The 19,077-nt window shown below is 40.7% G+C and overlaps 2 protein-coding genes and 1 long non-coding RNA gene across 9 annotated transcripts in view; 2 read left to right on the top strand and 1 right to left on the bottom strand.

The window, feature by feature from the left end:
* Positions 1–60: 60 nt before the first annotated feature.
* On the bottom strand, positions 61–3,841 carry LOC130403961 (vitamin D 25-hydroxylase). The gene is made up of 5 exons (XM_056608514.1): positions 3,540–3,841; positions 2,978–3,119; positions 2,225–2,857; positions 1,716–2,045; positions 61–1,463 (listed from the first exon to the last, which is right to left on the bottom strand). The coding sequence occupies exons 1-5, from the start codon at positions 3,774–3,776 to the stop codon at positions 1,165–1,167; spliced, it is 1,641 nt and encodes a 546-aa protein (XP_056464489.1). The 5' UTR covers positions 3,777–3,841; the 3' UTR covers positions 61–1,164.
* On the top strand, positions 3,830–7,575 carry LOC130403962 (calcitonin gene-related peptide-like). 5 transcript variants are annotated; one of them, XM_056608519.1, is made up of 4 exons: positions 3,830–3,953; positions 5,478–5,570; positions 5,975–6,109; positions 7,097–7,575. In XM_056608519.1, the coding sequence occupies exons 2-4, from the start codon at positions 5,485–5,487 to the stop codon at positions 7,254–7,256; spliced, it is 381 nt and encodes a 126-aa protein (XP_056464494.1). In that variant the 5' UTR covers positions 3,830–3,953; positions 5,478–5,484; the 3' UTR covers positions 7,257–7,575. The 5 variants fall into 5 exon arrangements, with proteins under 5 accessions (XP_056464494.1, XP_056464490.1, XP_056464492.1 ...); XM_056608515.1 differs by having other exon boundaries at positions 7,094–7,575; XM_056608517.1 differs by lacking the exon at positions 3,830–3,953 and adding an exon at positions 4,702–5,158 and having other exon boundaries at positions 7,094–7,575.
* Positions 7,576–10,032: 2,457 nt separating this feature from the next.
* LOC130403963 (uncharacterized) overlaps positions 10,033–19,077 on the top strand; it is a 65,920-nt gene continuing 56,875 nt past the window's right edge. For all 3 annotated transcript variants that reach the window (XR_008904134.1, XR_008904135.1, XR_008904136.1), the window contains exons 1-2: positions 10,033–10,141; positions 15,835–15,974. This is a non-coding gene — a long non-coding RNA (uncharacterized LOC130403963). The remainder of the gene's footprint in view (positions 10,142–15,834; positions 15,975–19,077) is intronic.

Raw genomic sequence — 19,077 nt, 5'->3', positions numbered from 1 at the left:
GTGTGTGTGTGTGTGTGTGTGTGTGTGTGTGTGTGTGTGTGCGCGTTTCCAATTCCAAAAATAGGCACCTATAGTTAAAGGAGCAATAAGCTATGATTAAACCAAATACATGTGATATATAAGATATGATAAGATACAATTACATCACACCAGACATGAATTTGGGATGCATAATAAAAATACATATGCTCCATTTTATACTGTACATTGTGGACTTATTGATTCACTTTTTCTGTTCTTAGTGAATTTAGGTAATTTCCCTTCGAAGAGCGGCAAAAGCAACAAGAACAGCATGGAGAATTTCTCATGGGTAAAATAAATCTGTTTGCAGATGCATTGTAATGGTTTCATAAGGAGCAACATGGTAAAAGTATGCATTGCTCTAATATACAATCTCGATTTCAGGTTGAAGTTTTATGACAAATTAAAATCTGTAAATAAAAAAGTTTATTTTAGGAAGTTCAAACATTCAAACAATATAAAATACATTTCAGCATTATGAACTTCACACACAAATGTGCTTTTTGAGTAGGGGCCGTCATCCATTTAGTAGAATGAAATGTTCCGCAAGTGTTTCCTGACGGTCACCAATTCTCCAGTCTCATTCTAAGAGAGCATATTTCCACAGAACACAATCCCAAGAGCCAGGGTCACAGTTAGTTCAGATAACGTGGAACATGGCACGAATCCAGCCTGCCATACGCAATGCACAGTTTTCGTGGAAAGTTGGCCCGGCCCTTTTCTTCCTACAGTTGGAACACATTTCTACACCGTATCCCATTTAGCTGGACCTCAGTAAGGCAAGACCATGACCTTTTGCAGAGGTGGTTCTTTCATCAATCATTCACCACAACTGTCACTGTCGCCAAAAGCACCTCGTTCATATTTCATTGAGCCAATCTCTGATCAGCAGACTTCTGTTTTAACTTGAATTTACACATTGGTTTCCAGAATGTCCACAAGTTAAAAAAAAAGTAAATCTTTCTTGTCCCTGCTGCTTCGTTGTTGTGTGCAAACTACTGCCTATTGCTACCGGACAGACACCTTCACCTGTCCAATGTTAAGTGCCAAATGAGGTATCCCTTAATGCATGTAAAAAGCATTAATGCCGAATGAATACATCGGCATACATGTGTCAATATTTCTCTGGAAAGGTAGAAGGTTCTATGTGTCTGAACCATGAAGTTTATTTTCTGTGCAGGACATTGGAGTGTAGACTTTAATGGGTTGACAAGCAGTGCTACTGTACACCTGTCTCTCTGTGTCCGGCGAGGACAGCCGCGTGGGCTGTCTGCGGACGGCACATATGGAGTAAGGCATGGGCTGCAGGGTCATGCCAAGTTTGGGAGTGAGATTTGGCACGGTTCCTGGAGGGAACTGGAGATGAAACCTCTGGAGCATAGTGGTGAAGAAAAGAAACATTTCCATCCTGGCCAGTTGCTCACCCAGACATTGACGTCTTCCTACAAAAATGAAGGAAATAAAATGTTTAAGGAAGTGGCCAGATTGAGCTGTACATGCAACACAACAGCACTTGGAAGAAGTTACATGTTGAAGATAACCTTGCATTGAGATATTTGTTAATACTGGCAACCAAAAACATTGCTCAATGTTAGGCCACACATCATTTCTGCACAGAGATACATTCTAAAACCCATTCAATAAATGAAGCGTGAGAGTTGATGATGATATTTGAAGAAGGGAAGTCAACTAACCCAGGGAGAAGGGCAAGAAGGCTTCCCGTCTGACAAAGTTGCCGTTACTGTCCAGGAACCTCTGCGGTGAGAAGACCCCGGGATCGTTCCAGTATTTTTCATCAAAGTGCACCGAGTACAGGTTGGTGATCACCATGGTTCCTTTTGGGATTGTGTATCCATTAACGTTCGCATCCTGGGAGGTGGCACGGAAAATACCCAGGGGTACAATGTTGCAGAAGCGCAGGACCTCGTGAAGAACCGCCTCCACATACGGCATTCTCTGCTTGTCCTCCAGTGATGGCGCTCTCCCGTTGACCAGGACGCTGTCAATCTCCTGATGGACCCTCTCTGTTCGACAAAAAACATCAAAAATCTCTAAATACTCACAACTTGCAAATCTTTGTGTGAGCCCATTGCACTCCTGTACCACGTATTGATTCACCGGCATCCTCATACATCAACCTGCGAGTGCTTGATTCCTAGTGGGTGATGTGTGGCAGCGAGGAAGCCTGCTTCTCGGTACTAACCTTGTATGTTGGGATAGAGAGCCATATACAGCATGGCCCAGCGCAAGGTGTTTGTTGTGGTCTCGGTGCCCGCGATGATGAGCTCGCCCACCGAGTAGATGAGGTTCTCCCTGGAGTACGACGTGCCGGGGTCTTTGGTGCTCTGCTCAAGCTCATCCAGATAGGCGTCTACATAGTGACGCGGTGCCTGGGGTACCCGGCCCTGCGAGAAGTCCTCGATCACCTGCTGCAGGAACCGGTAGACCTCCGCCGCGTTGCGGAACAGCTTCTGGTGCTTCCCGAAGGGCACATACTCGATCCAGGGGAAGGCATTGTAGAGGAGGGCCCAGCCGCTCACGGCCAGCTCCACATTCTCGCTGAAGAGCTCAATCATGTGCTGGAAGTTGTGGTCGTCGTACGTGAAACGCTGGCCGAAGATGATGAGGTTGGTGATGTTGGACACGGCGTTGGTCACCAGGTGTTTGGGGTTAAAGGGCTTGCCCTTGTGCACGTCGATGGCGTCCACGAAGAACATGCACTCCTCCGAGATCCTCCTTTCGAACTGCCGCTGGCCGCTTCCAAAGTAGCGGAACGAGTTGCAGGCTAGCTTGCGATGTTCAATCCAGCCCCTGCCATATTTATGGTTGAGGAGTCCTTTGACGAAAATAGCAAAATTATAATAATGCAAAAATAATTAATTCAAACTTTATTATATTCTCACTTTGAACACATAACATTATATGTTTTTAGTGTTATCATGCTTTATCAACTTACCACCCATTTTGGTCATTTTCTTGAATAAAGGCAAGGAGGGGCGGTCAGCAAAGACTTCACTCTGATGATAGAGGCACTCTCTGATGCAATCATATCCATTGAGCACGACTGTCAATATGCCTCCCAGATCCAGACTGAAGATCTGAAAAATACATACCGTTTTTATAGTTCTGTACAAAGTTGACCTACTAACTTGTAGCCTTTTTAAAAATAATAGTGAGTTTGAAGATTATCTGATTATCATCATAATCAAGTATAGGCTTCCAACGTTGGGTATTTAACAGCGTTAACAATGCATGCTTTAGACACAAAACATCCCTTGTTTTGTATTGAGACAATTGTGCGTGAGTTCAGTGTGTATGCGTGCGTGCGGCTATGCACGAACGTGCACGCCTTCTAGAGCCCTTTCTGCACGGAAAGTTAACTAACAATGTTGCGCTTGCGTATGTGCGTGACGGCGAGCGATGATTAAATATCTGCCGGCATTGTCCAAGAACAACATAAAATACGGAATGATTATGCAACACATTCAATAAGAAAAAATCGGAACAAGTAGGCCTACCTGTCCATGAACTTCACTTTGTTTCTTGAGAAAGACGTGCGGCTCCGTGGCGAGAGAGTATATGTTGCCAATGACCGGGATGGGTGATGGGCCAGGGGGGAATCCGGGCGGTCTCCTCTGTTTGACGAGCTGGCGAACCAGTAGGAGCATAAGAAATGCAATCACCACAAAGCTCGCAGCAAAGGACGCCTGCCTGCAAGACAGTGACCATAAAGCTCTGGAATCCAATTGAAGCATATTGTGTATATCCCCCTACCCCCTATACTTGTCCTCGCATTCTCTCCGGAAAGTGACTGAGGCATAAGTATCATCTTGCACGGTCTCGCTCCCCCCGCCTCTTATTCTAAGATTGGCCAGAAAGCCGCTCCACGAAATCCATTGTTGAACTTTGTTCTGCTTCTAGCTACTGGAGAGGTAACATTCGGTCTGGTTTGTTTGCCCACCCCACATACATTTAAAAGTACACTTTTACAGTCGCATGTGCCATTATTCCACTAGGTCCTAGATGAAAAATTGCTGATCGAGCTAGGCTAGTACGAGTCCCACCGTTTCATAGCCAGTTATAACATTATAGAACGAGTGGACAGAACTATATTATTGAATTGTTTCTAATTCTGGACGTCTCCTGCCTACTATCTGGGAAGGGCTCAATCTTTCACATTGCAACTTTAATATTGGGCCTACACAGCACACTGAAGCACTGGAAAGATGATATCTCAGAAGGAAGTTGGCTGGAGTCGATTAGTGGAGATGGCAGACCGCCGCACTGACCCGGTTTCAACTCTTGTTAACGATAGTGAGGCTCGCCGATTGATACAGGCCTATTTAATTAACGATAGTAACTACATTTTACTATAGTAAAATGCAAACACTTAGCAAACAGTGATCAAGACCTGCCCTTACATCTTTGTGAAACGTATGCATACATTAATGTGCGTGCACACACTCAGACAAATGCATAACACAGAGGCATGATACAAAATAATACATAAAAAAAGTCAATGCACCATTGCATTCATGCACGCATCCAAACACATAACATGCGTTGTTATGTGGGATATGCAGATGTTAAAAAAAAATGTGTGAACCCATGTTTTGTTTCAAATCAACTTTGACCCACTAAGCCCCTGAGCTGATGGAAGGTTAGGCCAAGCCATGCATCCAGAGGTTGAAGGTTAGGGCATGCACAGCATTCCATGCTTGTTTAGCTGTGCCAAAAATTCCTCCTAAGCTTCTGTGCTTGAAAGTAAAATTGCTCTCCTGCTGAAAAAAATACAATTTGTATGAATATATACTCAAACATACGTATACAGACAGACACACATGTGCATACTTTGTATATCAATTGTACATAAACGAACACAGAACACAATCCACAATCGCAATTCATATTTAACCAATATATATTTTTTAATTGGTTGGAAGTTGTAACTTTGTTTTGATTGGTTTACAAAAGAAAGCACTTTGATTGGCCAAAAGCCTAAGCACCCACTCATTCATAAACCCATGGAGGTATATATATAACACCCTCTGCTGATACTATACAACATATTTCAAGGGGACTATCAGTTATATAAATTATATATATATATATCAATTCGACACAAATATAAATCAGGGTAGGTGAGTATTTCATTTTACTGTGAATTTTTTGGCTCTGCTATTTTTTTGTTATTTAATATGACTTTTTTTTTTAAATTTTGGTGGAAAATGTTTGCATCAGAGAACAGCCTATTCTGCTAATGAAAAACGATTAACAGCTAATATCTCTCACATGCATCCCCACAGCTATAGTCGGAGATGCCTTCTTTGATCGATGGCTACTAACTGTAAAACTACAAGTACTATGCCAGATTATTGGAAGCTTTTTTAGAATTTCAGGGACATGAGCCTCAATGATAAGTTTGCAGTGTCTTTGGTTGTTGTATTTTGATTCAGAGGGACGATGATTGTGCTGAAGATTTCTGCTGTCCTGCTTGCGTATGCCCTGGTCAGCATCCAGAAGCCCAGCCTGCACGCTGCACCGTCCAGGTCACACTCTTTTAGGGATACGCATAAAACTGTAGAGCCTTTTCACCGATGTGTCCTTTCCTGAGGATGCCTCTGTGTAACGGCTTTATTCATCATACAGCACACCATTATCATGCACAAAAACACATTTTCAACACATTCTGGCAACCACACAAATCTGGAAACCAGTCATCTTAATTGTGGAGGATAAAACATCAGAATATAATGCATTTAAAAAGGTGTACAACATGAATATTGTAAAACTATGTATAATATTAAAATACAATATAATATATATCTATATTGTATACAAAAATATGTCTTTAATGTCTTGTCCTGGCTTCTCCTTCAAGATGCATGTCAAAATGTATCTAGAGATGGAACCGATTCGTGACAGTCTGATCATTTTAATTGTATCACTCCAGAGCCGCTTCAGGGACAGAGTCGGACCGAGTGTCACTAGTCAGGCATAGCGCCCAGAAGCTCCTTGACGCTCTCTTCCAGGAATTCATGCATACCACCTCAGCTGAGCAACCGCCGAACGTGGCTAAAGGAAACAGGTACGACAAGCAACATGACATAGATAACTTATTTTATATATATATATTTATAAAAACATGTTATGGGGGGGATGAATGTGCACTTTTATATTATAAATATGTAGAATGAGTATTACTAACTTTTTCCTTCTTATGCTTTCATTTTATTCTATCATTCCATCTGAATAATTATCAAGTCAGGGGTCGGGAATTTGAGTTGGCAGGCCGATTCAAATGGAACTACTTGGAATCGGTCTTCGAGGAGCCAAAAAATTGTTTAAAAATTATCATTATATATCATTATATACCTCATCATACCTTTTTGGTGCATATATATAATCAATAGTCATTGGCCAAACCAGGAAGTTCAAGAGACCTCTCTGAAGGTCTCAACAGGGTCACAAGGGCAGTTATAGTTAGTTAGTTAGTTATAATTTGTAAGATAAGTCAAATCATTTGGCAACATTTATTTCCATTCAAACATTGAATGAACGTTGCAATGGCTATCCTCATTGTTTGCTAAACAAAAAAAAAAGTCCATCACATAAGATATGTGTTAATTGGTTGATACACTATATGATCCTTTTTTCTCACTGAAGGATGTGAAAGACAGTTTCCTTCACACAGAACAATTATTAATTTGGTTTTATGGTTTGTAATTGAATGTTCTAACTTATGGGTTTTAGCTTTTATTAAATATTATATTTTTGCCAATATTTTCAAAAGTTAATTGTATTCTAGTATTGTCCACCTTAAAGGATTTTTTTTCCACCTGGCCTCGCCTATTTTCCAATAATTTTGGTTCTCACAGACTAATGTGGCCAAAAATGAGCTTCTTTAACTTCTGCTTATTCGGTTTGTTATTGTGTCCAACCAACTGTGTCATGTGACACAATATGACAACTTTTTCACACAAGGTGCACTCATTGCAACATGTTGAAACAAATCATATTCAATATATATGTTTTTGCATGAAGTAAATGTCAACATGGTCCTTCTCTAAAGCAGTGTGACAGCAGAGAAACGGGCGTGCAACACAGCCACATGCGTGACCCACAGGCTAGCTGACTATCTGAGTCGCTCAGGGGGAACGGGTAACAGAAACTTTGTCCCCACCAACGTTGGAGCCCAGGCTTTCGGCAGACGGAAACGACACAGCCCCTTATGAATTCTGGAGGGCTAACACTATAGGCTTGAGAAAACCAAGATAAATGTATTTACTAATAATTGTGTCGTTTCATAAGCCCTGTATTAGCCCAGTGAATGCATATTGGGACTAGTTGTGTATATATTCCACTCTTCATACAATAACAAATGTGGATGGATGAGTATGTCCTCATCTTGATGGAAAAATGTGTTTACTATGTGAGCATGAGAAAAAGAATCTTGCAATTATTGCGTGTAGAAAAAAATAATAAATTGTATTTTATCGACACATGTGTTCAACTGTAAAAAGATGGGACAAGATCACTCCAAAGACGAGTAAAAAACAACATTCAAGTCAATGTTAAAAATAAAAAAAGTTCTGAAACATAAGGGCTGTTTTTTTTTTGCGACCTCACCACACTTACTCTAATGGCAATTTTGTATTTAGGATAACTAGATCCTAAAAACCTAAAAAGATCATAGGACATTCAATTTTTTTTTTTCAGTTAAACAGCAATACTTCAACTTCAGCAGTAGAAAGTGGCCTGAAACTATGTTCATGTTTCTCATCGATAAAACATGTGCTATACGATAAGCGATGGGCACACTCTGATGCTCCTATCTTACATGTCTGTGTGCTTACATGTCTGTGTAAAAACAAACAATGTAACTCTCACCTTTATGAACCAATCCCAGGAGATGCACATTAACTGTTTGTTTGATGTCTTAATAGCACCCCTGGGTGCTTTCAAAGCCGACCAAATCTCTTAGGCCAGTGTGTAGCAGACCTTGAATGTTATGCCTGCCAGTCCTTACTAATTAATGCTCAAGTTCTCTCACTTCTCCTATCCACTCATCCAGCTTGACAAGTCAGTATACAAACACACAATGTGCTTCAGTCCCTGGCACCCTGGTCCCAAGGTTGTAATATTGCCATGTCTGTCTTTTTTTGACAGTTATACCCAAATTATTTAGTTTTTTTAAAACTTTTTTCTCTCCATCCATCTCTCAATCCATGTTTCATGGGACACAATGAGACAATACTGTGTGTATGAGTACAAACTCGTTTTCCAGACATCCGGGAATTTTGTTCCATCTTCCATCATGCGTTTTGGCCTCTGCTGCTAGTTAGTCATCTTACATGTATAACTTGGATATTGCCACACCTAGATTTATCATATAGCCTAAATTGTCTTAATGAAATGGGATTAAAATGTTGATGTAGTGCCAATACACGTCTTCTCATTTTTGTATAGCTTTCAATACTTTCCCTTTGGATGAACCACACCTATTGTTGGTTGTGGTTTTGTGTATTTGCTCGAAATTTGTCCATTCAGATTTTATGAAAAAACAAGGTCAATATCTATTAATAGTTGTGCCTCATTATCCTGAGTCTCTGGTGATTACAGTATCTTAGGTCACAGTTACCCATGTGTTAAAGCCCAAACAGAGCTACTGAAGGGGACCAGAGCTGCTGTTCAAGACAGTTCACACAACCTCAGTGGAACTGTCAGGGATCCCTGAGAGGCATCTGTCACCCACGCCTCCTCATCGCCCATCAGGATGGCAAACTCCTGCTCAATTAGAAATGCCACAATATCCTCAACTTTATCATAAAATGCAGATTGATTCAGCGTTATATTGTTTATAGTGTATACTCTGTACACTTTCAATGATCAATTGGGAAAATCTCTTTGGATTAGTCTTTGTTCGTCCATGTAGAAATTTTGATAAAACTCGTATTTCTCATTACAAAAAAAAAGACTGAATGTTGAAGTGAATTGTATATATCAATGTATGTCGCTCTCCGTCTGAAACAAACCAAATATATTAAATGCGTCTTAAACTCAGAAATCTGATTTTATGGTAGTCTATAATTTAAAACGAAATAGGAAATTAATGTGTTGCTATTTCGAGCCAAGGCAAGCGCGACATCAGTTAAAGACACACTTTCCATTGGGAAGCCCTGTGTGACACCGTATTCTGTTACCACTTGTAAAGTGTGACCTCAGGGGTCAGTGTAGCACATTTTCTGCAACATGCACAAGTTTAATAGTAGACAGGCATGAAGTCCTTCACGTGCAGAAACATGCACAAGCTTAAAACGTGGCATTTTACGGTTAGTTATTAGTAGTTTACTCGGTCTACCCTTTATGCTTGTGCGTGTTTCTGCATGTGAACGACTTCATGACGGTCTAAGCTTTACGCTCGTGCATGTTTCAGAAAATATGCAACTGTGACCCCTGGGGTCAAAATTTACGATGGGTAGCAGACAAGGGTGTAACACCGGTAGTAATGCAAACGCAGATCCCAGCCGCACTGGGCTGCAGCGCCGAGCCGAACTGTGCAGAGCCGGGCCAGTATCGAGGAAAAACACCACTGTCAATTAGACATGTTTTATCAGGACTAGAGAGGAAATGGTAGGAAAATTTAACATCACGATTATCATGACCAAATGATCAGTATCAATATCAGTATTATCATGGTATTTTTAAAATGTGCTCACATTTTCAAAAAGTACTCACACACCCACACACTAAAATTGTTTCTCCAAGTTTTACTTTAAAAAGCAAATAAAAGCAGCACTTTGCAATTTTTATTTGTGTAAACATTAAAATAATTCACAATATAAACTTGATTATCACAATATAACATTTTGAACACCCTATTGAAATTTCTGTAATTTAATGACACCAAGCCAAACAATAGTAGTTGCACCATACGGCCATCAGACGGCGATGAAGAGCATATGCTCTCATTGAAGGCAATTTATCTATATCCTCTGAAACTCTCTTGGCTAAAATACGTTGATTGTAAACACCATGTTAAGTAAAGCATGCCCAGACACTTGATTGTCCGTTTATGGTGGTTTTATGCGATCAAACGTTGACGACAATAACAACAAAGGTAAGGCATAATATTTGGTTGCATAAAGAAAAATTGAAGTTTGTTCTTATTCATTTATTATTTTACCTCTATTCGAGTTTTGTTCAGAGCATGATATGGTTTGGACTGTTGGGACCAGGGGAGTCTCAGCTTTCATAGCGTATAGTTTGTGTAGATCAAATTACCCAAAAAATATCGCTTTTTCTGTGCATGTGCAGTTTTAAAAGAACAGGTAGTAAAGGATCTTCCTAGGGGTGTCTCTGCTTTCTCATGTGTTTAAATCAATCAAAACTTTTGAGACACTCCGTAATGAATAAAACATTATAAATAAATAATAAATAATCAAACATTAAATATGGCACCATGTGGCCTTGAGGTAGTTGCACATGGTGCACATGACATTACAGATAAGAGGGCCTTTTCGAAGGCTGAATAATCTCTGGTGCGCCCAATGCCTTCGGTCATATTTTTCATTGAATGCAAAACAAACTTAGCAAGTGTGGCCACTGTCGCTACATTTGGTTGCGTGAGGAATGTTACCTGTTTAAAGGGGACCTATTATGCTTTTTGACTTTTATGACCTATAAACGTTGTTATAATGATTGATTGTCATGTTTAACCATACACAAAAAACGATGTAGATTTTCGGGAAACTCTTCATCTCATCTGGGCGCTTTCAGCCTTCTCTGTCAACGCTCCGTTTCGTCCTTCTCCGCCCCCTCGCCCCCCTCCCCCTCGCCTCTTGTCCCGAGTGTTTAGCGCTCTGCACAGCTACCCCAGACTGTCAGCAGGGAATACGTCGAAAAGCATGTACGTCATTATTTGACACTTTAGTATGGTTAAACATGACTATCAATCATTATAACAACGTTTATAGGTCATAAAAGTCGAAAAAGCATAATAGGTCCCCTTTAACGGTTATCCAAAGTTCAATTATCATGGTTTTTATGATAAATCAATTCGATGCCTTTCTGCAGTGGTTCTCAAACTTTCTACGAGTGAGCTCCCTATAAGATATCTTTTTCAGTTTCACCTGCACAAAACTTTTTGGGAAGAAAAATTATAAAAAGAACATAAATAAATATGTGTTTTCTATTCGGCAGTGTAAGCAACTTCCTCAGGGTAAAAAAATGTGATACATTTTCTGAGGAGTCCCTGCAGTACTCCAAAGTACCCTTAGGTTGTGCGTATTAGTGATGGGTCGTTCGCTACCGAATCAGTCCGAATGAATAAATCTTTAACAAGAACGAACCAAACTGATTCTTCTCTCTCGTTCGTCTCGTTCGTTCTCAGACTCGACTCCTCCCAGACCCACTAGTCCTAGTACTCGCTGACTCACTGTTCGTTCACTGACTGAGTGTTGAAGAGGGAAGAGGCTTACTGTGCGTTCACACCAAAAGCGAATTGAGCTGCCAAATCACCGGAAGTCATTCACTTTCTATGGGCAAGAGCGACCAAAGCGACACAAACGTCAAACGCTACCAGCGGCAAAAGGTGAGCGACCAGAGCGACCAAAAAAAGTTCAAGACGGCTGAACTTCATGCAAATTACTATGACGCGTTTCAGTGGCCAAACACTGACAGCCAATCGGAATATAGATGCCCTTTGCTTGAGTAGATCCCAAGGAAACACCGAACACTGGCACTTTGGTTCCTACCTACGTTTTTGGTTCCTAGTGACTGTACAAAATGTTGACTGAAAAATGTATCGCGGCTGTAACTGGGCACCCAGTGTTGTACGATCCGAGCCTTTTTCATTTCAGAGATCGCAACAAAAAGGCTCTGGCCTGGGCGGAGGTGTCACGCGTGGTTGGTTGGTCTGGTGTGTAAGTTAATGAAACGTTTGAGATTATTGTAAAATAGGCGAGATGCATGCCTGCTAACCGAGATCCTAGCATACTAATCTTCCTTGCTCTGAATGGGACGATATCGTTTTCAAATATTGAAAATACATACGCTGTGCAAAGGAATAATACGTTGGGCCAAGGAATAATGCAAGCATAATAATGCAATAATAATGCAAATGAATAATGCACGGAACAAACGTGTCACTTCAATGCAGTTTAATAGAGGATAGACAGCTAACAAATGATATTTAGCAGACGCTTTTATCCAAAGCGACTTACAAGTACATTTCATAAGAAGTGAAACGATATAACGCTGTCAGTGACAGTGATAATGACAGCTTTGTATTCTTTTTTGTGTTCAATAGTTAATGAGTGCAACATCCATAGTGATTTTGATACAAAGTGATGATAAGCGGGAGTATTTATAGAAAATATTTGCGATCTAGAACGTTCGCATTTAAGCGGGAATCATTTTCATTTGCTCCATACCACCAATCTAACCAACCAATCGCGTGTAGTCATGCATTAAGCAGAACATGTTTTTGAAATCGTCACATACACAAACTAATCGACAAGACGAGGGATAAATTACAAGGGATATGTCTCTTGTCTTTTATCCCTCTATTCCTGCTATTCCCCACTATTCACGGAGCCTGAGGTGAATCATTTTTAATTAAATAGTCTATATAGATGCCTAGTCAAGTCTTTATTAATACCAAAAGACACAAATCGTCGGGAATTCATTTAGGTTATTCGGCTCACACAGGACTGTAGCCTACAAGACCACACAGAACAAGGGAGACAAGTCTGACAGGACATACACAAAATACATCACATTTAAACTAAACACGCGTTGATAGATGGATGGATAGATAGATAGATAGAAAGATAGATAGATAGACAGATAGGCCTAGATAGATAGATAAATATGTTCCATTATTTGTCTTGCGGAGCCAGCCAGTCCTGTGCGCCTATGCAAATTAGCCATGTGCGCCAATGTCAATTTGTTTGACGAATGAGTGCCGATCATGATTTGCAGATGCAGACCAGTGAAACATATTTTAACTAGCCTACTACAGCACGCAACATTTTTTTGTTCTCGGTTGTAGGTTACATTTTAGGATTTTTTTAATAGATATATATTGGAGGGGAATCACTGTCCTAGTTGCTGTCTAAGCACTTTATCCAACAAGCAAATCCGTCTCTGCAATATGGACAAAGTGTATGGGAGTTCACTCTTTGTTATGGCTGTCTGTACTAAAAGCATACGGCTCCTTTTAAATGCAGCTGCAAAATTGAAATGTACGTCATGAGCGACTTGAGTGACAAAAGCTAACGGAAAATTTTGCAGCGATTTTTTTGCAGCGGAATTCCCTTGGTGTGAACGCACACCAAGGGAGCCAGCGTACGGTAATAAGATTCAATATCATTGAAATGTTTAATGCATGCTGTCTTTGTACTTTCTGCGTCATGCCAGATAATCAAATATTTGAATGTCTCGTCAATCTGTCTCGTTTTTTCATGGTTCTCTCTCCACCCAGGACCCCCACCATCATTGCTAAATCAAGTCTATGATCTTGTTATGTTAAACATCCAATAATCAACTACGCCCTTCCCCATACCGCTGTGTTTGGTTAAAGTTGTAATGTTGATGACCGACTTCTGACTGAGTGACTGAATAAGCTGAGAACCGTGCATTCCATGATTCGATTCACAGCTACCGTAAACTCGACTGAACGAACGAACGATTCTGAACGATTCTTCAAGGCGAACTGAATCAAGGAAAATAATCATTGAATCCATCACTAGTGCATACCCCCATTTGAAAACCACTGCCTTACGCCTTATTCAAACTACAAGCGTCCATCGACAGATTACCGAGGGGGTGTCTGACGTATAGGGGACTAGTCTTTGTAGACGCATGCTGCAGCCAATCAAATCGCTTCCCACTACAAAGCCGATGTGTGGATATAAATACAAAAGATGACATAATCAAAAGGTGATTAAAAACAATCCTATCATTCCACATTTCTTTAAAAAAATATAACTGCCAGATTTTTCCTGCTTCTTACTGCTTGTTATTGCAAAATGGATCCAGTAGTCACGTGGAGTGTATATTCATAACTGCGATCTTATTGGCCGACAAAGTTGAACATTTCTCAACTTTCTGACGCAGGCCACGGAGCTGAATAGACGGACGGCCCCACAATGCATTTCGCGAGCGCCCCATGCAAAGTCAATGAGATCCGTCGACGGACGAAGGTAGTGTGAACATGGCCTTAAGGTTGATTCATTCCTCTGGATCCGGACGAAATTTGTCTGTCCGTACCAAACGTTGTCTCCGGTACTAACCTTCATACCTCTGTCCGGTTTCAGCGTGTGCTTATGAATGTTACGCAATACATCCTCTAGAGAGCAGTGACTGTCGTGTCGCAAATTACTGGCATCGACAATCGCAAACATGGCATCAGTAGAGGGGATGATTTTGCTTTGTGTCATCCGAAAGCGGCACCCACTGACGGACAAAACGACCTCCGGGACCGGACAAAAGGGTCCCCATCCGTATTTTCCGTAGGGCGGGACTTTACCTAACATTCAACACCTCCGTCCGTCGACAGATCTCATTGACCTTGCATGGGACGCTCTCGAAATGCATAGAAGGTCCGTCCGTTCTCTCGGCTCCTTGGACTGCGTCCAAAAGTTGACACTACCTTACTTTGCATGGGACCAATATCATCCCACTACTACGGAGACCCCTCGAGCATTCAAAGTTCTCTGTCGGGATGTCGGATACGCAATGCAATTCGCCGACCGATCGATCGTGTCTTGACTGCAAACTATGTAAATAGTGTTGTAAATAAACTTCCAAAGCTTTTCAAATCTTATTTGGTGTTTTATTGGTTTAATATGCAAAGTAAACAATGGAGAAAGTAAATAAGGTGGAAAGTCAAACCGGAGAAGTAATCCGTAAATGATTTTGTTAGAGGACCAATCACATTGCTTGGCGTCTCCGTTTTAACGGATAGTTAAAAAAAATATTGGATGCACAGGTAAGCTACGCCCAAGCCTGCAGCTAGACCCTTCTCCATGGGACTCTTTCGAAATGCATTGTGGGTCCGTCAGTTCTGTCGGCTCCGTGTCCTGCGTGAAAATGTGAGAAATGTTAAACTTTTCGGGCAGCGACAGATCCGTTGGCCAATCAGATCGCAGTTATGCAAATCGACACTATGACGCTACTTGGACTCTGTCCAATGAAATCGCCTTTGTGACCCACCCCACGTGGATATGTCAAAAAGCCGGTCAGCAGCGGGGGATTTAAAAATTGAGGAAAAGGTTATTGCTGTGGGCAATAGCCCAATACTGTACCAGTCTCTGCACACGTGCAGGGGCAACACTCCCTTGTGACTAAGGGATCCATTTTGCAATAAAGACAACAAGCAGGAAAAAGCTGGCTTTGAGCGGGGAGTAATTTGATTGGCTGCAAGCTACGTCGACAAAGGCTACTCCCCCATATGTCAGACACGCCCTCGGTCATCCGACGACGGACGCATGTAGTGTGAATGTAGGGTTACTGTACACTGGCAGTAGCAATTTATCTTCAATCGTCTAGATTTAACTGATAAAAAAAACTAAATTTCTGCCTTTTGGACTTTAATTATACTTTAATTCAATTCTGCTGTTTTTCACCTTCAAAATTGTAACATTGAATGTAAAATTTGAATAATTGATGTATAGAAAGGCATATGTACACACACACACATTAGTCTATTCTTCAATGTGTCTGTGTGTTTTTTTTAAATGTATTTATGATCAGAAGGAATAGACTCTTACCCAGTACTCTATGATGTACTGTGTCCGGTCTCAACAGTTCCACGGTGGCCAGAGAAAATCAGTCCTGACTTGAGGGCCGTTCCAAAGCGTTTCGTCAGGCAACTCTGGACAAGAACGGTGAGCCTCCACGAGGAAGACTGGTGTCCACGGCAACCCATCCTCATCAGGGTCTCCAGCGTGAGTTCTATTTTAACTTTATCCTATTTTACCTCTGATCTCACAAGTAAGCTTTCAGAAACTCATTCAAAAACATATTTGCACAGGGAGAAAATTAAAAAACAGAGACATATGAGAATGTTGGAAACATCCACATAATTTTTTTTTGCTTTGCAAAAAACATGTTAAGGCCTATATGGCCTATGTGGCCTGTATGTATACAGGCCACTTGCAACAATACTTTATTGTTGCATCATTTTAAAATGTTTAATTAAAAATAAAAAATAAAATTGATCCCATTTCAGATCACTGCTTTCAGTAACTCATTTAAACATATTTGCACTGGGAATTTCGCTTCTTTCACTTCATATATATATCGTTATTGGTCAAACCAAACTTGTCATCAGTAGGAAACAAATTATAGTGTCTTCAAAGGTTTCAAATCAACACCTTGTAGACTGGTTGCTGTAGAAAACTTCTTAAACTCTGTATCAGTTACAAGGCGCAACTCTGCCCTTTGCATTGTTGGTTTCCGGCTTCAAGTTCAGTGTTGTGAATTTGTGATGCCACGGTATGCAACTACAACCCCCATAAATCCCTTCAGCAGATTAACCTCTCTATTGCTTGATTCACTGCAATTGTAGTGCTCCTTGCAGTAGCAAAGCGTTTTTCTGTTGATATAGTTATAACTTGACTAAATGCAGACTTTATTGCCTTATCTGATTGTTCCAAATTTTACCAAAAAATTCCACAATGAATAAATAGATTTAAAAGACAACCGTCTGGTGCAAATGTGTATGTATTTGAGACCTACAATCATTCAGTTGGTGAAACATTTCATGCAGACTAAATGAACATCAGGGCCTTTCAGTAATTGGTCTATCAACTAGTCAATAATGTTTGGACCATATCGGATTCCTTCTTTATTCCTCCTGTGATCTTGATCCTAGCTGTCAAAGACACACTAATCAGCACATCCAGCTCAGAAGGCTTTCTTCTCCCTGCTAGAAAAACCTTTTCAATAATACAACAGGTTCATATTCTATTCATAATGGGGTGAACACTGCAGCTAAATTAAATGCAATATAATTGAATAATATTTTCTTCAACTGTTTTCCAAGGCCTCAACATTCCAAGATTTTCTTATCACGATACATTGAATACAGAAATATTGTAATAACCAATTATTGCATGTTTGATACTTTTTATCTGATATGAAATTGCGCATACCTTTATTCAGCAAACAAGAAATCAGCTGAAAAGGGATCGACCAATTGGAGAATTTATGTAATGTCATTTCACTTACCCAAGATGGCAGCAAAGAGCCATCAATCCTTCTATTACCATCACTTACACAGCTGATTTTGATACTTTTTGAGATTTTGGGGAATATGAACAGTATTCAATGTTACAAAATGCATATTTTTTTATTAATTATAAAATATATGTTTTGATATTATGTGTCTGTTTTCAAATCAAATGACAACATATTGGTTAGAATATTGAATATATTGCACACTTATTAACAAGGTGATACATTTGACTATCAAATGTAGATTATTGTAGGACGATAATGTTAAAAGATATAGCGAAACCATTTGCGGCCTTTTACTTATTTCTTTGTTCGGATATATATAGCAAAAAACAGCTATGCATCTTTAAAGTCCTGATGTTAATGTCTGATTTTCTATATAAGTGATGTTAGTAACATTATTATTTTAGCAAGCTTGTTAACTGAAATCAACTTGATTCAAAATGCGCACCGCTATATTCCCCCTATTTGCATATTGAGCGTTGGAGCATTTTCTCGCTATCGTATACAATTATTATTTATATTATTCATCCCCCATCTGCAACATACCAATCTCGGTTTTTCAATGCAATGCAATAAACACACTCGTTGACAGGCTTTCCACGAGCCCTGAGAAACAATTCAACGCACTCCCAGATCCTCTCCTGAGCCTAGTGCTTCCGAGGACGTCACTCTGTGGCACACCTGCATTCTGATCACTCTTGTTACCACGCATTACACATCACACTCTGTTCTCCCCCCCCCGAAACTTCACTCACGACTGGGGCTTTATTTACTGTGTGATTTAGACATTTCTAAAGACATCATTAAACAGACTACCGAAGGCCTATGCTGTGGCTCGTCAAAGATTTAGCTCCTTGCCCCCTCCCACACACACACACACACACACACACACACACACACACACACACACACACACACACACACACACACACACACACACACACACACACACACACACACACACACACACACACCCTTCCTTTTGTAGGCACAGGAACGTCTTGTGTGCACTCTGAAATGTAAAGCAGGCGTGTATTCAGTTATGCGTGTCTATGATGAAGATCTGTATAATTGCAATTGACAGGGGGATTTTATAGAGTATGTTTGATAAAGATTGCTATCTGATATGCTCTTAAAGGAGACATGCGCAGCATGTAAACCTAATTGTCAGGTCGCTCATTACGGCAGTGCCAAGGGAGCGCTGGATAATTAACTCTTTGTGATGTAGGCCTACTGTAGCGTTCTTCTCAATTTGGGTTTTGATGACAAAAAAAATCTGGTTCGTGGGCTGTGAATAAAACAACTTGACATAATATAACCCAAGTTGGACACGTGTTTTTTTATCTCTTATTTTAAGTACTTGGTATTTAATAGGTGTCTTGAATTTGTCTAACTGTGATGTAGACACTTTTTTTGTGCTGTAATGTGTCCATGCACAGTGCAGCATCATTATTACGGCTCGCCTTCCAACACACCCACACACGCACACGCACACGCACACACACCGTTTGCACGCGCACACACAGAAATACACGGTTCTAGCATGGAGGAGATAGGAAGGCTTGGCCTGCCTGTCCCATATTGTCTCGGAGCCACACTTTCAACTTCAAAGCGGGGCTCACCCTTGTGTCTCGGGAGAGATGGAGGAGAAGCACTGTGAGCAGTCAACCTCTCTCTCACTCTTTCTCTCCCTCTCTCCCTCTCTCCCTTCCCCTGTTAACTATAACCCTGGGGTCTTGGGCACCCTTCCTTTCGCCTCAGATACACACAGAACCCACCACACAGAACACACCACACAGGCTACCGTTC

The sequence above is a fragment of the Gadus chalcogrammus genome, chromosome 14 (assembly GCF_026213295.1).
Source record: "Gadus chalcogrammus isolate NIFS_2021 chromosome 14, NIFS_Gcha_1.0, whole genome shotgun sequence".
NCBI lineage: Eukaryota > Metazoa > Chordata > Actinopteri > Gadiformes > Gadidae > Gadus > Gadus chalcogrammus.
This window is presented reverse-complemented; position numbering and strand designations above follow the sequence as displayed.